Source organism: Apis laboriosa, unplaced genomic scaffold, assembly GCF_014066325.1.
Source record: "Apis laboriosa isolate Shangri-la unplaced genomic scaffold, ASM1406632v1 scaffold26_cov146, whole genome shotgun sequence".
Classification (NCBI taxonomy): domain Eukaryota; kingdom Metazoa; phylum Arthropoda; class Insecta; order Hymenoptera; family Apidae; genus Apis; species Apis laboriosa.
The window spans coordinates 1,777,590-1,800,375 of record NW_025222592.1 but is presented as its reverse complement, the minus strand read 5'-3'; the positions used below and the strand labels follow the sequence as shown (position 1 = coordinate 1,800,375).

General features: G+C 24.1%; 1 protein-coding gene across 2 annotated transcripts; it reads left to right on the top strand.

Annotated features, from left to right (window-relative positions):
* The first annotated feature begins 13,807 nt into the window (after nucleotides 1-13,807).
* LOC122713886 lies at nucleotides 13,808-21,505 on the top strand. Of its 2 annotated transcripts, XM_043934699.1 has the most exons (6): nucleotides 13,808-15,981; nucleotides 17,186-17,388; nucleotides 18,339-18,686; nucleotides 19,597-19,599; nucleotides 19,829-19,909; nucleotides 20,495-21,505. In XM_043934699.1, the coding sequence occupies exons 1-6, from the start codon at nucleotides 14,208-14,210 to the stop codon at nucleotides 20,693-20,695; spliced, it is 2,610 nt and encodes an 869-aa protein (XP_043790634.1). In that variant the 5' UTR covers nucleotides 13,808-14,207; the 3' UTR covers nucleotides 20,696-21,505. The 2 variants fall into 2 exon arrangements, with proteins under 2 accessions (XP_043790634.1, XP_043790635.1); XM_043934700.1 differs by lacking the exon at nucleotides 19,597-19,599 and having other exon boundaries at nucleotides 13,809-15,981.
* The last annotated feature ends 1,281 nt before the right edge of the window (nucleotides 21,506-22,786 follow it).

Sequence of the window (22,786 nt, the reverse complement as noted above, 5' to 3'; positions counted from 1 at the left end):
CTATTACATTGATTTACACACGAACGCGAAAAGCTTTGGGATATTTACAGAATTGAGATTCGAGAGGTCTTTGCCTCGTTGGCTCGTGTGAACGGAGTGAAAATCGACGCGGATAAAACAATCATTGAAGAAATAAACTGCGAAACTCGAACAATGCAGTTTTTCGTTCAACACTGATGGATCAGTGTTATTATAGCGACATAAGTTTATTATGACAGATATATTTTCGGTGGCATTAACTGTTGTCGATTCTTAACCTATTATTTTACAGTTTGGAAGTATTGTACTGTAATTGCAATTTTTCTAAAGCGATTAGTATAATTATCTTTTCAAAGCAATAAATTTGTTCTTTTTTAAAGACAATTATTGTAATACTTTTTTCATCTGTAATTTTTTAATTTTTTGTGAGATGAGAATTACTTTTGTTAAGATCAACATGAAGGATCTGGGGCTGTAAAGCATTTTAGTATCTCCTAAAAAGCAATGAAAAAGTGTTTAGTAAAGTTCTAAAATCAATATTTTTAGTATAGACTATTATTCTATATCTATATATCTAACTATATATTTATGAGGTTTCATTTATTTCTTAGCAATAAATTTGATAGTATTTTACTTTTTACATATATTTTTTTATTATTTTTTTTTTTAGAGCTTGTATTATTTTCTTACTTGTAAAGTAAAAATTACTTTTATTAATATCAGAGTTACTAATAATTAATTTGAAAATTTAGATTTCTAAGAATTTTTAATATTTATCAAAAGAAATAAGATATGTTTAATCAAATTAATTAATTTTACAGTTTGAAATTTGAAATAAATCATTTATATTTCACATTTATATTTCTTTGTTTATTTTTTAATCATTTTTTTTATTTATTAAATGATTATTAAATGAAAAATAGTGTTAGAGCTTTTATTAATATTCAATTATATAAAAAAAAAATATTATATTTTTTTAAGTATTTTTAGTATTTAAGATAACAAAAAATTATTTAAAGATAACAAAAAATAATAAAAAAAATGTTTAAACAATACAAATTCTGAGATTAATATTTTTAATATAATTTCCTTATTTTTTGAAAATTTATATATATATATTATTAAAATCACAAATATTAACAAATTTTTCTTTTCATCTTTTCTTCCTTTTTTCAATTAAAGTAAAAAATTGAAAGGTATAATAGGTGAAATATAAAATAACGAACGATAATAAAAATATAATTGATTACTCCGCCTTCACATTTCAGTCTGTTCTCTTTAAGATTTTCTATTTTCTGCTTCATTTCTCAAATATTTTTGCTTTTATCCATTGATTGATTTTTCCATTTACTACTAACTAAAACATATTACATCATGATATGTAGTTTTTTCAGATTATTATATTCTTGCATACATTAATGAGAAAAAAAATTTTATTTCCTGTTTTTCATGTTGATGAAAATTACTCATGAAAGCAACAATATTATTCTAACGTATGAAACCTTGACATCTTGTTAATATTTGATACGTGGAAACCTTTGAAAATAAACATAGCTGCACACAGTTTGTAAAATTAATTTTTTTATGGATCAACATCGTATCAACATAACATTTTACTTGTAATTTTTTTCAATTTACATATTTCGAAAGAGAATTTCGAATATTTTTCATTTTCTCTATATAAATAATACATAAATCTTATACATTTACAAAATTAATGACATTTGTATTATAATTACTATTTTTTGTTAATCGTTAATCATTATTATAACTATTACATGAATTGAATAAAAATTGAATGATTAACATTAAAACTATCAATCTAAATTAATTTTTAAAAATGCACAAATGCTTTTGATAAAATTAATATTAATTTTCATTCAAATACTTTTATTTAATTAATTTTCACTAATAATCATATATCTAAATTTAATTTCATAATAATGCTTTAATCATTCTTCTACAGAATATATTTTTAGCTATATATCATAGTTGATAGTTTTATTTTTAAATTTGATTGTTAAATCTAATTTATAAAATATACAAATATATTTCCATTTCTATTATATAAATTTTAATACGTGATTCTTCTCAGTTAGAAGCAAATATACCATTTTTCGTTAAAATTGAAATACTTTACAATTTAATCTTGCATATACGTAATATAAACGAGATATATATTAGTATGCCAAACATAATATTTGCTTATCACAGATTAAGTAATACGAACGAAAAATCGAGAACAGAGGAACAGATTGATCTTTTATGAACTATTTTACTTTAAAGATATTATTAAAATATCTATAAATTTTTAAATACTTATTGAATGATAAAAATTAAACAATTAAAACAATTAATTCAATGTAAAAAATACATTAAATACAATTGCAAATAGCATTGTTGATCAAATATTCCAAGAATTATATTATATTTACACTTTTTACCCAAACATTATACATCCGACTTTTATATGCCTTTTTATACTTTATCTTTCGCTCCTTAATGGATGCAACCGTGCACGACCTGATTCCCTTAAACAGACTCCGGTCATTAGTCGGGGATGTTTGTTTTCCGTGCACACATTGTTCTGGCGTGTCTCACTCCTCCACAACGTAACGAAGATAGAAACAGGGTTGGAAAATTCGTGTATACGTTATAACAACCGAGGAAGAGTCATCCACGATCGCCCATAAGAGTGAAACGGTCTTTTTAGTCGACGAAATATGCCCACGCGTACTATTTCGAGATGAAGACACGACTTGAGAGTTGCGTAAGGAGAAAAGAGTTCGTGGATAAATTTCGTTTTCGAAATCCTCGTTTTTTTGAACTATCTTTTGGAGAAGGAAAGAAATTTGATAGAGAAATCGTAAAATCGATACTTGATCTTTATTAATGTGAAATTAAAGAAATTAGATTTGTGGTTTTAATGAAAAAATTGTTAGGAAACTTTTTTTCTTCGTTATAGAAGAGAATTTTAATTTTGAAAATGTGATCACGTATATTGAATTTTCAAAATTTTCATTTTTGGATTTTATAATTTTAATTAGAAATGGATTGGAAATCTGATTTTTGGATTCTCGAATCTCGAATTTGAAGTGTTTTGAGATTTTACTCTTTTTTTTATTTTTTTATTGAAAAATATTAATTAGTTTATTGAGAACTAAGATTTTGATACATTTTTATTTTTAAAATTCTTCAAACTCACATTCATAGTTAGCCAATAGCTATATATCTTTTCGACTCGTAAAAAATTAAATTTATTATTAGCTAGTTTCGAAATTTAAATCAATTTTTAGAAACATGAATTACAGGTAGATTTTAAAAAAGATTGTTAAATTGAAATTTAAAGATTTTTTTAAAATTTTTCATTATTATTATTATAAGAGATTCGAAAAATCGATAATTTTGATAATTAAGTTTTAATTTTTAAAATCTTTTTTTTTTAATAATTTAAGCATTTATATAATTTTTGTAAGAATCTTACTGAGAAATCTAAATGAATCTTTAAATGTATTTATGTATATTCGTTTTACAAGGATCTTGTTAAAAAACTTAATAAAAATTCTGTCCCCTTTTCTTTGTTATAAAAGAGAATGTTAATTTTAACGATGTAATTAATTTAAATTAAGAGCTGTTCCTTTGGATTTTAATAATATTAATTTAGGAACTCTTATAAACTTTTATAAAATTTTAGAAATTTTAATTCTTTTTTTTTTTATATGAAATAACTAATTTTGATGACATAATAATATGCTAAAATTTTTGAAATATTGAATTTTAATTTTATTTAATGTAAAAATCTGTTTAAAATTTTTACCATGAATTTTTCTATTAAATTTTTTGCAGAATTAATTTTGATGATATAATTCATTTGAATTTCTTCAATTTTATGTGATATATTTAATAAATTTCTTGTTAATAGTTTGATAAGAATTTCAGAAGAAATTTAATTATTTATTTTATTGAGTTTTTTCTTTGTAATTTATTTTATTGATTTTTTTCTTTGTTTCTTTTTATTGATTTTTTTATATGAAAAGTTTAATTAATTTTGATTATTCTAATATACATATTTTTCCAAATTTTAAAAAATAATATTTAACAAATATTTAATATGATAATTATTCTTTTAAATATTTTCTTTAAAAAACTTATAAAATTCTTTTCTCTGTTTTTCCTTCTTTCTTCTGTGATACAAGTTAATTTTAGAAATATGACTAACCTAAAATTTATAAATACGCTTCTTTGAATTTAAGTCATTTTTTAATTAGCTTTTACAATTCTTATAAAAAGCTTTCTAGAAAACTTAAAAATTTTATTTCTTTTTATCTACAAGTTTCTTTTTATTGAAAGAAAGAGTTAATTTTCGTTAAAAATTTATTCAAGCAATAAAGAATTTTACAGTGATATTTTTCACTCATAATTGCAGATATTTGAGAAGAAAATTCCCTTCAAATATTCGTATAGAATTTCATTGCACTTTTATCTCTTTGTTCATTATACAACCGAAGACTTTTGTAAACCAATAAAACGTCAATCTAATTGTAAGTGGTCTTAAAACTTGCTTGTTTGATTACTGCTTTCCAAAATATAACAATGGATTTTTTTAACTTAGATTCTACAATAAAAAGATCTAAAACGATCAATAGAGCAAAGAAAGCGTAAAAATAAAAAACACTCCAATTAATAAAATAAACAAAAATACAAAATGAAATGAAATATGAAAAGAAAAATATTTACATATTTATTTTTTTAATTCGAAATGAAAAGATGATATTACAATAGGATTTTCAGTATTTGAATTAATAGAAAAATACTATTGTTCAAATAATAGAATTTTTGATGTTAGAATTATAATATATATATATATATATAAATTTATTTATAAAAAAAAAAATATCAACGAGAATATTAAATATTATTGCTTTTTTCAATTATTTATGGATTATATACATACTTACATACTTATATACATACTTCTTAATAAAAAGTTGAATCATAAATATAATAATATAAAAATAATATCAATGTTAATAATATAAAATTATAACATAAATATAAATAATGTTAATAATATAAAAATTAACAAATATTTATATTGATATTATTGAATAATAATATTTATTTGAGATTAAATAAAAATAAAATATTAAATATAGAATAAGAAATTTTTAATTATAATAAAAGACTTGTTATATTTTATTATAAAATATTATAATTTTAATCAAAAGTAGTCATATATCTTTAAGAAATAAAATATTTCTTTCTTTTCTTCTTTTCTTTTGTTAAAAATAGACAAATTTTTTGATAAATAATAATAATTAACCCTTTATGGATGAGTGATTATTCTCTTGACTCTGATTCTCGAGTTAATCATGGATATTTTCAATATGAAATAAAATTTTAAATTTTAAATTAAATATTAGGATTAAAGAAGAATATATATTTTCTTTTTTTTTTTTTTTTTTTGTAAGAATTTAATTGGTAATAATTGAACATCGTGTATATTAGAATTTAATTTAACTTAATTTAATTTTATTTACTTGTAACTTTGATATCATTCGGCTCTAAATAAATTAATATTTTAATTTAATTATTCCAAAAACAATATTCTCATATTTTGTTTATAAAACTTTGCTTACAATTTTTTTTAAATTAAACTGAACTAAATTGTTTCTTTGATTTTTTTGAACGCTTTCCTAAAATTAAAATGGATCAAATGGAGGAAAAACATGAAGCAAAAATATAAATATGAGAAGAATCATTATGGGAAAAAATCACAAGATAAAACGTACCGTTTGTTATTGTACTGAATTGTCTAGCTATCTGTGAAACGTTCAATGTTGTTTCCACATTTCGATTCTATTTCGAACATGTTCGAACATTTATAACGCGCTCGCGATCTTCGAATGTCGCGTTTCACGTAGAATGGAAATAATAAATATATCTGAGAGTGGCGTCAGAGAAAAAAAAATGAACGCTTGAAAAAAAACAATATCAACCGATGAATACAGTAACCAGTAAAAGAAACTTCACTTTTAAAAGAAAATTTTTTTCAACGCCTTTTTGCCTTTAATAAAAAATATTCCTTTAATAAAAATTTAGTTTTATTAATTTTTTTATGATTTATTGCTTTCTGCCATCTTTTATTTTGTAAAATATATAAGGAATTAATATTGCTTTTGTAATATTATAACGATAATAATGTATTGTAACGATGTATTGTATAACGATAAATGTTTAGTTTGAATATATATTTTTAAATAATTTTTATTTCAACTTTTTTAATAATATATTTTGTACATTTGATTAAATATGTGAATAAATTATGCTTTATTGTTAGATGATTAATTATTATATAATTGCAGATAGATGAGCTCAATAAAAAATATAATATATATTTCCAGTTTTAATTAAAAGATTGATGCCAATACTCAAAAGAAGAAAGATAGTTTTATTTAATTAAATTTCATCAATAATTTTATCAACTTCTTTGGAATTCTTCCTTCTGGATATATCTATTTGAATAAATATGTCAATGTAGTTAAATTTAATGAAATTTAATAAAAAAATAATATATTGTTATTTTTATTGAATAATTATAAAAATTATAATTTTAATTTCTTTTGAGTTATAATGTAATTATTGAATAAAAGAAAGATTTTTCATTTAATTTTTAAAAAAATATGTTTTTAATTATTTAAAATTTGTTTATTTTTTCTATAAATGTATAATATAAATTCTATAAATTTTTTTCTATAAATGTATAAATAAGATGAAATAAGTTTTCAATAATAATAATTTTTAATATTTAAATTTATCTTTTACTAGAAAGTATAGAATATTTATATGGATTATATGTTATAATGTATCTTCAGACAATTTTATTTGAATCTATTATGCATGTGTCAAGATAAATCATTATATGTAACTGAGTGGCATTCTAGTCATTCCATTTTTATGCATCTCTCTAAGAGTTGTCATTTTTATAAAGAAGTCAGAAGTTGTAGAAGTTTTATTTAATAATTGAATTTCTTTGTATATAAAAAATTTTTCTTTTATTCTTTATTACAATAAAAAGATAAAACTATTTTTTCAAAAATTTTTCATATTACATAGATAATGCGAAATTCTTTCTTTGGATAAAAATATAAGATGAATTAATTTATTCTTTAGATTACAAAAAAAAAGTTTTATAATGAAATTCATACTTTAGCAAAATGTAAAATAAAATATATATTAACATCATAAAAATCTGATTTTATTTCATTTATATTTCATTACATTTTATCTAATATTATCTTAAAAATATTTTTAATTCATAATTTCAATACAAAAAATAATAATAAATACCTATTTTTGATTTATTAAAATAATTTTAATAAATTAGTTGTTTTTTAATTATCAATTATTTAACTAATTTTATTTGCGAAGATTACTTGTTATCATTAAAGCAATTTTTTCATTCAAATATTTTTTAAACAAATGTTAAAAAATTGTTTAATATTAATTTTTATGATTTTGCATTTTCAAAAATTTTATTATCAAACAAATTTTATTAAAAAAATAGATAATAATTCTAAGTTTAAATATTATATAATTATATAATATTAATTTTGTATTGTCAAAGATATTATTGAAGATTTTCGTGATTTCTTAATAGAAATTATTTGTTTATTAAAGCTGCATATCATCTATTTAATTTTTCATTATAACTTAATACATAATAAGTAAAATATAATAATTCAAATATCAATATATACTTCAGAATACTTAAAAATACTAAAAAATCTTTTTAAATAATCTAAATAATTATATTTCATGATATTATATTTTTTATATTTATTACACGTTATCAAATTGTATTCATATTTCTAACATAAGTGAAATGATGTTAAATTGTATTTTTATATGAAGATTATATGGGATCAATACAAATTTAATGATTATAATAATTAAGATAATACTTATTTGATTCAGAAATGTAGTGAAATTAATGACATGAATATTATCGAATCATAGTTTCGTGTTTAAATAATTTGATTTCCGATGACGTATGTACATATATATACATATACATATATAACATATATTATTTCAAATTTATATTATAACATATATTATTTCAATCAATATTTGTTTAAAATTTAGAATATTAATTATGAAATACGTCTAAACTATGAAATACGTTTACGTATTTTCTAAAAACATAATTCAAGAATTTCATTTTTCGTTATTTAATAAAAAATAATCGCATATTTTTAAAAAATAAAATATTCTTTTTTTCTCTCCTTTTTCTTCAAGAAATAGTTATGGATAATTAAAAATCAATGAAAACACTTGTTAAAAGACATTTCGATCAAAGAAATGACAAAAATTATATTAATAATTAAAAAATTTGACAATGATTGAAGTTTATATATAAATAATTGAAAATTTCAAAACAGATCATAAATCATGAATTAAAATTGTGCAACTTTTATTTATTTTGCCATGCATCATCGTATTTTTCAGAATATTTATTAAAATTTATTAAAATTCGCATTATAAAATAAATACGAAATATTAAATAATCAATTGTTACAATTTTATAAATCATAAATTTTATAAATCGTATTATGAATTAATCACGTATTAGTATTTTTTCATCAGATTTCTTATATTATATATTCATTCTAAATAATGAATCGATTGTCGAAGTCGATTCAATTAATCATTCACTATCAATTTAATTTTATTAGCACAAAGAAACTACATTGCACATTTTATTTTAGGTATGTAAATACGTGGATGCTTAGATATGTCCGATCTGGTAGCTTTCCAAAAATCTGTTGGCCTGTATCATCTTTATTTTTGCGTATTTCAGAATTTACTTAAGCTTTTATACTAATATTACATGTTGTCAAATTGTTTCATTTGGGATGAAAGACCTCTTCAAATCTCATTAAATTTTCTCTTAGTAATATTCTTAGTATTTCTTATTTATTAAATTTAATTATATTTTTTATACTGCATTTAATTTAAATATCTTATAAAAAATTTAAATATACAAAAATATATAAAATGTAATACATGATAGAATACACGATACACGGAAAGAATAAAATATCCATTGAAAAGTATGTTGGCATTTGGAAACAGAAACAGAAATAAAACAACCAACGATATTATGCATTTAGACAATATGTGTTAAAATGATAAATAAACGATAAATAATTTATATAAATAGATTAGTTTTACTATAAATATCTACAATTTTGATTCCAATATAACGAAAGAAGACATATATATCAATTTTACAATTTTTAAATAATAATTTTAAAATTTGAAACTTAAAGAAGTTAGGTTAGGTTGATTAAAAGATTTGGAACTTAAAAGATTACGATGATTGAGATTAATAATATTATAATATGTATTGAATAATATGATAAAAAAGAGAACTGTCATTTCTTCAATTGCAAAAGATCTTACAAATATCTCAATTTTCTCTCGTTAAAAATTCAAACCTTATTCACTCGTAGCTCAATAGCTAAAATTTTTGACGTACATTCACGGTGACAGACGATGAAAAGTTCTGGCCTCGAGTCGCATTCGCCTAGATATACATAGGAACAAAAGGAAATTGCAATGTCGGTGAATTGGTGCTCTTTGAATTAGAAATTGCGCCCTCGTGTTTTCCCATTGCCGAGCACTGTTCACTGAAACGAAAATATCTTAATTGTCCCTGAAAATATTTACTTTCACCAGAGATTTATATTGTTTTCACTTTTGTTTGTCACAAAATTGCACGACGTGATTTCTGAATCACGGAGACATATGGTTCAATAGAATAAAAATTGAAATTTCAATGGATCTTTTTTTTTTTTCTCGTTTTTAATAAAAATATTTTTTAAAAATCCATACATTTTTGTAAGGTAAAACGAATGATAAAAAAATTTGAAGCATCGATATTAATTTGACATAGAGAAAAAGATTTTGAAAAATTCAAAGTACTATAAATTAATTAATCAAAACTTTTATTTTCATTTCATTTTAATACCAACGCATTATATATATATACTTTTTACAATAAGTATCATGCGTATTTTCTCTAAAATTCCATTTTCCTCTCTTTTAGCTTTCGACCTCCATTCTAACCATTTTTCTCTCTGTTTGTAAAAATGTAGAATATATTTGAATCGAGTGTTATAAAAAAAAAACGTAGAATTAAAAAGATGGAAGTGCTATTAAAACAGGGATAAAATGAAATGAAGCTGAGAGGTTTTCACGTTAAAATGCACGAGAAAAATTGGATCGATAAAGGACATTTGACGAAGCATTAAATCGATCTCAAGTTGGACTTGGATGACACGTTCGTTGGTTTTAAGATAGGACGATTTACATAGGAGAATTAGAACTAATTAATGGATTTTATGGAAACACATTTGCTGCGTTAATTTTTCAGCAGAAATGTATTTTTTTCTCTTTTTTTTTCTTTTCTCTCTTTTTTTTTTTTTTGATATCAATGATATTAAAAAAAAAAATCAAAGTCCTTTTTCTGCTTAAATTTTTAAAAAAATTTTTCTTTTTTCTTTTTTTCTTTCTTTTTTTTCAGAAAAATTTTATTTAGAATTTAGAGTTCAAAATGTTTTGAAACCTGAAAGATTCTTTTTAAGATTCTCGATAGAAGTTCTCGAAATCTGCTATTTTTATGATTCGAAACTTTCGAAATACATGGAGGACTGGAAAATATAATGATATAAAATTCATAATTAATAAATGGAACTGTACTGTCATTTTAAGTTACAATAATTTTAATTTAAAAAAACTATTTTTCTTTTAAATATGAATATCTTTAAATAATTTATGTGATTTACATTACTTAACTTTTCAAATAATTGTTGAGAATATTGTAATATGAATTTATTTAATTAATAGTAATCCAATTATATTTAACTATTAGTATGCCCAATATATTTAATTTGCTTGTAATTCTATTTATCTTAAATTATAAAAGATGTAACAAAAAATTAAAATCGTACGATTATTTTTTAATAGTGAAATTTTTCTCTAATTTTTCAAATTGAGAATGCATATTTTTGATTTTTCATATTTTTAAATATATTCTTTTAGCTTTTTAATTCTTATTTTTATTATATCATATAATTATGATATCTTTCTTTTTTTCAATTTTATATCATAAAATAATACTTACAAATAAAAATATATATTTATGAAATAATAATATTCTTTAATGTATTCTAAATTTAATCAAAATTTATTCATCCAAAATTATCTATACATTTTATCAAAATATTATTTGCAAAAAACAAAAGTTAAATTTCTGAAAATGATTGAATCAAAAATTTATAAAATCGATAAAAATAATGATAATTTCTAAATAGGCAGCATTAATTATAATTTATAGTACTTCAACAAATTTGTTAATCAAATTTAGATTTTAACAGTTTAAATATTATTATGGAAATATAGAATTTTTCGTTTGTTATTTGTTATTGTATTATAATAAGAAGGAACTTTACATTTTATTTTGTCACATTATTTATTCATTTTTTCTCAAAGAATTTTAATATAGAAGCATAAAATATATCTCTTATACTATTAACACTCGACGATAAATGAGACAAAGAAAGTTCTTTTTCTCACCAGAAAACGATAAATATAAAGTATAATTGAAAGAATACAAATAAAAGAAAGTTATATTATAAATATAAGTATGAATATTATAAAAAAAGAAAGATGGAGAATAATGGAATTTCTTTTAAATACAGAAAAATTAATATCAAAGCAAAGTAACCAGAGAAAAATTGAAAAAACTTTGTTCGTTAACAAAAATATTGTTTAAAGAAAAAGATAAAAAATTTATATCTTATTATTAAAATTTTACGAAAATAGATTTTTCTTCTTTTATTCTAAAATAAAACTTTTTTATTTTATATCTTCTATAAGTCTTCTATATTTTATATCATCTATAAGTAGATGAATGATGAGGAAACTAAATAGAAGATGAAAGAATACGAAAATAAACGAATGACAAATTACCAAGATTGATGTATTTGATTCTGAAAAATATAAAATAGAGATGGAAAGAAACAGAGATTGAAAAGTAGCATTTCATTGAAACATATCACATTTATATCTCTCGTTAATTAACGGATAAAAGTATTGTAATAATACAAATCTTAATTTCTGCGAGATTAACTTCAAAGTACATGATTCGAATAGAAAAATAACGTTTTTAAATTGAGATAAAAATTCAAATATTTGAAAATAAAAATTTTCTGAAAATGAAATTTTAAATGTTAATTGAGACAATGAATATTATGTTTATTAAAATAATTTAAATATAGAAAATATGTAAAAACATCTGTATATCTATCATTTAAAAATCAAACTGAATTAATTTTAAAATTATTTTAAAAAATCTTAATTTTACCTATATTTATAATAAAAATATAATTATATATAATTAATATTTAATTATTTAAAAAATTACATGATTATTACAAATATTGTATAAAAATATCATTCTATTTTGAATTATTATATTTTCTGATTAAATTATTAAATTATTCTATTTCTGATTCTTCTTCTTGAATGAGACTCTATTATATAATATTTCATTAGAAACGTCTGCAAATGAGTTAAAAATCATTAATATAATTGATTAAAATTAAATTGATAATTATTTTCAAAGAGATATATAACACTGATTTTAATGAAAATATTGTCAAAAATAATATTTTATGTATTGCATATATGACATGTTGCAGACATTTGTTTTGTTGTGATGACAGAACTCATCATTTCTAATTAAGTTTTAGAAATTTCTATTTGTTACTCATTATTTATTAAAAACTTGTTAACAAAAATTGTTCCAATATTATATATTTTTTTATCATTTTTATAAATTAAGAATTTTAAAATGTAGACTAAAATTCTATATTTGTTATATGATTAGAATACTATAATTGGAATACTTCTTGAAAATATTAAAATATTATGCTGTAAAATTCATAAAAATATTATTCAGAAGGACTCAGAATAAATTTGTTTTAAACTATCATTTAAAAACTTTTATGATCTGATTTATAAAAATTATTAGGATAATACTTCGTAATTTTAGTTGGATTTATATGATTAAAAAATGTAGCAAACGTTAAGAAGTTAATATTGATAACGTCCCAAGTAAGCAAATAAGTTTCAAGAGCTATGAGAATCGTGAAACTTCGAAGAAAACTTTGAACAATCATTTTATATAAACGATTTCCTATTTTATCTTTGTGCAAATTGCTTCCTCTGGAATAAATATTAAACATTTCTTGCTATTAATGGATTAAAAGAAGAAAGATCAAGTCCTTCTACATAAATATATTACTACATATATATATTATATTTAATTAATTTAATTTTTAGATAATTTCTAATTACTGGTAATTCATATAATTCATATAATCAACATATTAAATAATAATTTTTTAATAATTTTAAACTTCTCAATTGGATCACAAAATGTAACGCGTCAATCTTTCAAAGCAGTATTAAAAAATAAAGAATTGCATAGGCAAAACATTATCTTAAAAATTTATTTATTCATTCCATAAAATAATAACAGAATTTCTCAAAATTCTCAATGAGATGCAATCAATCTTTGGAAACGAAAGAAAGAATAGCATAGCATAAAAATTCATTTATAATTAACATAATACAACGTAAACGATTTATTCGTTAACCAATTACGTATAATTAAAAATAATAAAAAATAAAATTCCTTTAAAGCTCCAGCTACAATTTCTCATAATTCCACGAAATAATAATGGATCACGAAAAGTGATGCGTCAAAACAGCCTTGAAAACAGTAGAGCCGCATAGCGCTCGAAAATTCGGAAGGGTGGTGGTAATAACCGATTGCAGGTCGGGTTGCCGAATACCGCGGGCCGTTGAACGGGTTGCAGTTGCTGCAGGGCCGGCATCGTGGTTGGCCTCTCGGTTGCGCGCGATTCGCGTGCCAGCTTCGCTCGATACCCGCTGCGGCAAAACTATCTGGTTCCGCTGGTAACAGACTGCTGTGTGGTGGGAGCAGCCTCTGTTTTATTTCTGTCTCGGTGTCCGTCTGCACCGGGAGCCAACAGACGCAATCGTGTGCAGTTTTCGCGTCGTTCGGTCACAGTATTCACAGTGCACCAGTCCGACATTGCGATTAACGATCCTTCACGATCGTCCATCCCGCCATGGAGGACAGTTACATGGTGCACAGGCGACGCAAGGCGGCAGCGAGAAGGCGGGAAAAGACACCTGATCCGTCGTCAAGGAACCAACAGCTGGTCGAGACGTCCGACGACGAGGAGGAAGCGAGACGCGCCAGAATGATACAGATGGCGGAGGATGCCGAGCGGATGGAATTGGACGAGGACACAAAGGTTAGGGACGAATTGGAACCGAGGATAGAGGAGAAGAAGAAAAGTCCATTGAAAGTCGTGGAACACGATACGTTATGGAAGATGGGCGAGAGTTCTCCTCCGAAAGAATCGCAAACACGTGAAAGTGACGCTAAAGACGAGGCAAGTGCTCAGTCGATAAAGAAGGAGGTGATCAGTAAAGTTGATAACGGAAGTCCAGTGAAAGAAGAGTCGACGATCGTTGAGGTTATCGTGAAGGAGAAAGGATATAAGGATGATGTGTCGAAAGAAGAATCAGGAATTAGCGAAGTTATCGAAAAGGAGAAGTACAAAGATGCTATACCTAAATCGAAAGAAATTGACGGTGATGTCGATCAACCGGTTGAACCTAAGAAGGTGGAGAGACGATTGAAAAAGAAATCGAGGGAACGATTGGAGAGGCATGGTCAGTCGAGCGACTCCAGTGATATGGAGGAAATGGAGAGACATCCGAGGAGAACGAAATCACCGGAAGTAGGAAAGGTTAAGACGAAGAGAACAGTATCGAAGAAGACCAGCAGTGGTGATCTTGATGTTGCAACGAGACACGTAATCGAGAAGCCCCCGAGGGAAAAGAAATCGAGTAGACAAAAGCTCGAGGAAGATGTTCAAGTGAAACCGGAGAGGAGACGATCCAGATTGTACAGTCAAACTGACGACACCGACGAGGATCGTAAAATAAAGAAAAGCGAGTCGTTCCCTCGGCAGGGGACTGAAGTGATCATGAAGAGATCCAGCTCGGATACGAAGAAACAGATAATCCCTTTGAGCAACGACAGCTTAATACAAGACTTCGCCAAGGCTCAAGAAGAGTATCTAAAAAGAGAACAGAGTATCCTTGATCCTGATACTCCAGACGTGTTCGAAGATGCTCAAGAAACGATACTGAGAAGAAGGAAATTCAGCACGCTGCTCACAGAAAGCGAGGAAATTGCTATCGAGAAGTCGATCGAAAAATTGAAAGAATCCGAGAAGAAGAGGAAGAAGTCCTGGTTCTCCTGGCTTTCTTTCTTCGGTAAGAAAATAGAAGAAAAAGAACCAGAGAATAAGAGGGACGAAGGAGGACCAAAGAAGATTTCGGATATCGAAGAGACGTCGCAGACGAAATTCAGGAAATTAATTACGGACCAACCGACGAAAGTCACTTTGATGGACTTTCTGAGGGCGTTGAGGGATGTAATTGCCGAGTTTAAAGCATTCGTGGAGCAAAATCCCAAGGAGACACAAATTGTAAGGAGATTGAGGAATCGTTGCTTGTCAGAGTTGATGTTGGTGATGATCTATTGCGGTTTGGGCGCGTTCGTCTTCCGATTCACCGAGGGGGCATTCGAGACCTTCTACAAATGCGGCGTGAAAAGGGTGAAACGTGATTTCTTGGACACTTTGTGGAACTACAGTCACAATTTGAGGGAGGACGATTGGAAGAGCATGGCTCGGCGGAAGTTGATGGAGTTCGAGGAGCAATTGCACACGGCCCACGAGGCGGGGGTTCACACGTACAGCGGGCAAAGAAGTTGGAGCTTTTTGAACGCCGTTGTTTACTGTCTGACCGTCATAACCACCATCGGTGAGGAATATCGGTATAGAAGAGATATGTGGGAGGATAGATGGGGTGAAAGCGTTTGATATATGATGAAATGAGGCGATATGATTGAGTCGTTTTACGAGTTCCGTATTGATTTTCCGAGTGGTGAATATAGTTGTGTTGACGATAGTATGGTACTTGATATTTGTCAAAAGCTGAGTGCGCACGCGTCCGATGGTAGTTGTGAAAATATATAAAATTGATAAAATTTAAAATGAAAATGATAATTTTTCCAATTTCTCGATGCGCTATATTCGCTAAAATATTGAATTTTGAGATGATTTGATGACAGAGATAATGATTATTATTAAGTATTAATAACGAATTAATAATTTAAAAAGAATGTTAGATTTTTAAGTATTAAAAATCTATCATTTGCATATTCTTTTTAATCTAGTCTAATGACATGTATATAAATTAAAACTCATAATTAATCGAATATTGATAATAAATAGGATATTTAATAAAAAGAGCAAATTCGTAATTTATCTTTATGTTTGTATCATTATTAATTAGTAATTTTGAATGATTGAAAATTTAATTTTGAGAACAAAAGCGATCTTGAATTTGCATAATATAATTTATCCAATGTCTAATTAAATTCGATTAAAACTAAAAAATTATAAAATGCAATATGAATATTCATAATAAATTATGAATATTTATGAATATTTAATTAAAAAGAAATAAATTTATGAATCATATCTATCTTTAAAATTAGAGATATCTCTAATTTTAATTTTAATTTTTTTTAATTTTTAATTTGTTATCATATTTTTCATTTAATATAATAAACTAATTGCAATTAATCGAAAATTTATTAACAATGTGGAACTCGAATTGGTATACAAAACCATTTATCAATGAATTTATCAACTTTATTTAGAAACAAATTCTTAAAAAAAATAATTGTAATTACTTAAAACATCCGCATCAAAACAATATTCTATTATTGAAAAATACGACGAGTAAACAACCGCCAAATTATATCACTAAAACTGCTAAAGTTAGATCAAATGCCATCGCAATATTTAGTATCACCTAGGTTATTTTTATCCCATAGAAGATGCGAATGAGTTCGAATCTCTCTAAAAATTTCAATTCTTATTGTTGATAATAGATTATATTACAATATTTTAAGTATTATCAGTGTTTCACAATTACGAATTCTCTCGCGTTATTTTAGGATACGGCCACATTTCACCCAGTACCAACACCGGAAGAGCAATCACAATAGTTTACGCTATCTTCGGGATTCCGATGTTTCTGATAATATTGGCTGATTTTGGCAAATTATTTACACGTGGTATCAAGTTCCTTTGGGCGTTCGTGAGAAGGCTCTATTATACCGGAAGTTGCCGGAAAGTTCGTCGAACTGTACCTGTCCAAGTAAGAAATTTAGTAACGAAAGGAAAGATCAGAATTGTAAAATTGAAAAACCGATTTAAGAATAATTTTTATTTTAGATTTTGATTTTCATTCGTTTGCTACTTTCTTTATTAATTTTGATATTATTTATATTATCTCATTATGTTTATTATTCCTATTTTATTTATTATTTCTATTTTATTTTTCATTAATAATGCTATTAATTTTGTATATTACGTTTGTTTTATGTTTTTTTCTATTTTTCTTTGTAATTTTTCATTTTTTTCTTTTTAATATAAATTTCATGAAAGAAGAAATATTATTAAAACATTTCTTGAAAAACTAAAATCAATATATAATTGAGTTTCTTGCAGACAAGGATAAATTTATTTATAACTTTAGAAAAATTTAAAAAACTGCTTATAAAATTTTTACTTAATATTAAAAAAAAATTTTGTTGAAAAAATATATTTTTTTATAATTAATAGTTGTTGATAAATTTACTTCAATTTTTAAAAATTTTATTTTTATTAATAATTTTATTAGATGCAAGATAAGAATAAATCTAGATCTGCATTCTTATTTCACTTAACAATCTATATTTTTATTGCATAGAACAATATACATCTAGAAAATTTATAGTAAATATTTGTTTTTGTTACAATACTTGCATCTAATTTATACCACACGATGTGGAATTTTGTTTAAATGAAATATATTGCGTCTAATAAATCAAAAATTATTAAAAATAAGTATACTCACCTCTTCTTGCAAGATCCTCAACAAGTAGTTTTTATTTTAATTATAAATATCCATTTTAAAACGAATAACAATAAAAAAAAATTAAACAAGTTATTAAAAGAAGTTGCTTATCTAAAAACGAAATTTATCGCGCCACAATTTGTATAACATAATTGAATAATATAATGTTATAATTCCATTTTTCATTGAATAAAACTTTTCTTAAACAGGAGGTAATGAAAGGCGTACAATTGGTGTACGATCTAGCAACATTTAAGAGGCCCTCGCAGATTAATCCAGAGGACATTGAAGAAATGCAGAAACAGGCACAACAATCTCAAACTGTTCTCAACTTAGATGGAAACGTGCCTGATACACCTGAAACACCAGCAATGTCAGCGTTTGCTGTCGACGACGAGTTCAATTTACCGATTTCTGTTGCCATCTTTATCCTTGTCGTTTACATCTTCATCGGCGCGGCTATATTCTGGTGGTCGGAAGAATGGGGCTTCTTCGAGAGCTTCTATTTTGTCTTCATCTCCATGAGTACTATAGGTTTCGGCGATTACGTGCCACAGGTGATCTTTTCTTTGCCTTTTTTTTTTTTTTCATTTATTTCAACGACGTTTTTTAATCGTCGTTTTATATTTTGCATCTTGTTCCAATCATATCTGTTCCCCCTAGATGAAGAGATTCATTTGTGTTGTGAGAATAAAATCAAAGAGACATATTTGTTGGAATATTTTTTTAAGTAAAAGTTAATTAAAAATCTTTAGTTATATTGCATAATAAAAACAAATTGCAAATTTATTTAATTCAAATATTCTTCAGTTTCAACATAATCGTAGTTGTGTAAATCTAATAAAAAATGAAATGCTACAATTTCATGTTATTTTAAGTGTATTCGGTATAAATTATTTCAATGTATTGGAGATATAAGACTGAAGAATATAAAAATATAAAAAATTTTTAATTAATTTAAATAATTATGTAATAATAATGTTTTTGAATATGATTGATTTCTTAAAAATATTTTGTAATTCATACCATAATTCTCAGCCTGCCATGTGTAAATTTTTTTGAAATTAATAAAATCAGAGGGAAAAATTCATAAATTTTTAAAAAATTAATGTCTTATTTCAATATTTTCTCTTTTTTTGTTTTAAATATCTTTCAAAATTTTGAACAAGAACAAATTTTTAATTTTCTTATATATAAATAAAAGAAAATTATTAAATTATTAAAAATTTATTATTAAAAATTATCATCATATGATATATCTTTTTTTTTAATCCGTTATAAAATATTCGATTCAAAACATTTCTCTTAGAAGAATATTATTCTTAGATTTTCATTTGCAATTAGCGTTCGCTTTATATCTGACCGATGGAATGTTCCCTTGTCCCAACAATTCTTCAATAGTGAAGCCATGTCGTTAATATATAATTAACTTATTTTCTTGCTTCTTTCTTTCACGGTGGCGTTCAGATGGTAAGCTTTGAAAATCAAAAAGGTCATCATCAACAAATAGACAAACTAAAAAAAGATACATATAATGCGAAAAATCGTACAACATCATATATACATTATTCTGTACGTGCTTTTTGCATAAATATCACTTCAGCACAATTGCACGTGTTTTCTTATTGAAAATTAAAAATATTGAAGAATGACAAGTACACATGCACAAATTAACAAATTGATTGGTTGGTTGATCTAGCATCCCGTATACATGATGGGTTCGATAATATACCTGGTGTTCGGCCTGGCCCTCACATCTATGTGCATCAATGTTGTACAGGTATAAATCTTTTATTTTTAATTAACTTTTCTCTAATTATATTTGTTATTTTCTTTATTGGATATTATATAAAAAGATTTTCTACAAATTTGATTCCTTAAAATTTATCTTTACATTATGTTTCAGAAAAATTTCAAAAGATTTTGAATTTAAATTCAAATTATTATTTTCAATTTACTAGATTAGAACTAGTTTTACTAGTTTTACTAGATTTACTAGTTTTATAATTATTTAACATAATTTTTTTTAAAAACAAAATATGCAGAAAAGATAAATTTCAAATTTTTTCGAAAAATATTTCATTAATAACACTTAAATTCTATATATATTTTATTGATTTAATCTCATTTTTAAAATTTTTATTTTTCTATAATAATAATTTCTAATATTTATATTCAATATAATAATATTTAATCTAATTTATATTTATATTAATTTAATTAATCTATAATTTTATAAAATATAAACTATTATTTTAAAAAATATAAAATTAATTAAAATCAATAAAAATAGATATAAAAATAGATGTAAAAACTAGAATATTTATATATGTTTTAATAATTTTTCATCAATCTTTCATCATAGGTGATGTTATCAGATTCATTCAGGCAGGCAAGTCAGAAGATTGGCGCGACGATTGGCTTTGAAGTCGCTGAAGAGGATCGATCAGTGAATCCAGTGATTCCTCCACCTGTTGAAATAGCTGATGTTCATGTTTCCGTCAAAGAGTCCGATAGCGGCGAGAGAATCGCACCCAAAGCCAAACAAGAAGACATGGATTTATAGAAATTTTCTAAAAAAAAATTTTTAAAATTGAAAAAAATAACAAAAGAATATTCTAATCATCCAATCGATTGCTGCGTTCGCACAACAAGCACCAATGACACGCGCGCATTTTCGCTTTAAAGCCATGTTTGTTCGCTCGCTTAAACGAACAATGTTCAATGACGAATTAAAATAATGGAAATAAAATCACTAAAGATATACACACGTATATATAATTCTCTTTGAGATTGGTGCTCGATCCAATGTGCTGTTCACATGTGTACATGAACAGTGTTATACATATATAATGGCCAATCGACACTTTAAGCTCTTTATGGGACACAGGCTGTTAAAACATATGATCTATCAATTACTGCACTCTAGTCATAATAAAAAATACACGTAATTATGAATTTCTTTATGTTTATGGTATGAAACTATCTTTGAAGCATTTTTTGATAATTGAAATTATATTAATATATTACTTTTGATCAATTTACGAATCGATAGGAAATTTGAGTTTATTTTTAGATTTTTCTAATTGGAAAACTAAAGTTAAAATAAGTAAGTTCCGTGTCGTGCAATCATTGAAAGAATTTATAATTCTAATGCATGATAAAAATATTAAGAGAGCAAAGATATTTTTTAACTTTTAAAAAGAAAAGATAAAAAAATCAAAAATCGCTATAATTCTATGATTTTTTTATTATGAAACAAATTTTAATCAAGCTTGAGTAAAGTATTTGAGATTTTTAGATGTAATAAAAAAAAATTGCAATAGGTTATAGCTACGTATAATTAAATATTCTAAGCTAATCTACTTGACTTGAAATTTTCAATTATGATGCGATACGGAACATATTTATATTCTTTAAAACTTTGAATATTAATGTTCGATTTTCATTTCTGCTTATAATCTCAAATTTTTGGCCTATGATTGAAATTTTCAAAAAATTTGAAATATGTCATCTATATTAAAATCTATATTAATTATCGTATACAAATTAACGAACAATTAATAAGCAAAATGTAACAAAGTAAAATCATCACAATATAAACAAGCTAACTTAATAATATTACAAACGTAAATAAGATTATCCGATACTTTTTATTTCGATAATGAAAAAAATATAATTCTATAACTATTCTTATTATTTTTCATAGGCCAAAAACAATAATTATTATTATTATTATTTATTTTAGATTTATTTGTCGTAGTTTATTGTTGACAATAAATACAATCTCGTATTTTATATATTTTTTAGATTACTATATTGCTGTTTTCTTTTTTGCCTCAAATTGTTTTTATATTATGTATTATGAAATTTCGAACGGATAACTTAATCTTTCAATTTTTTAATTCTATTCGAATGTTCCGTTTTTAAAAAATAGTATAGATAATCGTATTGTTTAAACGATCTTCCAGTTATATTTGTAAAACACTATGGTTAGAATATGAAGATATCTATTTTTATTCAATAATATTAAATTGTAAACAATATTTTCTAATTTACAACATATTCGATAAACAAAAATCGATAATTTATAAAAATATTTTAATATAAAATATATATTGAAATATTTATTTTTCAAATAATTTAAAATATTTTTTTTATATTGATTTATTCAATCATAATAATATTTTTACTTTTTCTATTTTTATATGATTTATATTGTAATTATTTTATTTACATTATATATATCTGTATATTTTAAAAAAAAAATATATGATCAAACAATTTGATCATGTTAATGATTAAAAATAATCATGTTAAAATATTTATAAAACAAAATATTTTTTCCTTTTTTAATAATGAATAAAATTTTCAGTACATAATAAATCAAAATGAAACATTTAAAAAATCGACTGTATAATTATGAATATTGTTGTAAAGAAAAAGATAAATATATTTGACGATCGAACTGGAAGATCGAAATAAATTTTCGTCGCGGGAAGAGGAAGAAAAAAACTTGTGCCTTTTAAGAATGAACTGTATTAGCTATTAATATTTTATCAGGTAAAAATAAAAATCCCTGAAATGCAGTTAAATTATAGAAATAGAGAAAAATATATGGCGTATACTCGTTGCTAAGCATCAAAAATATATTTCT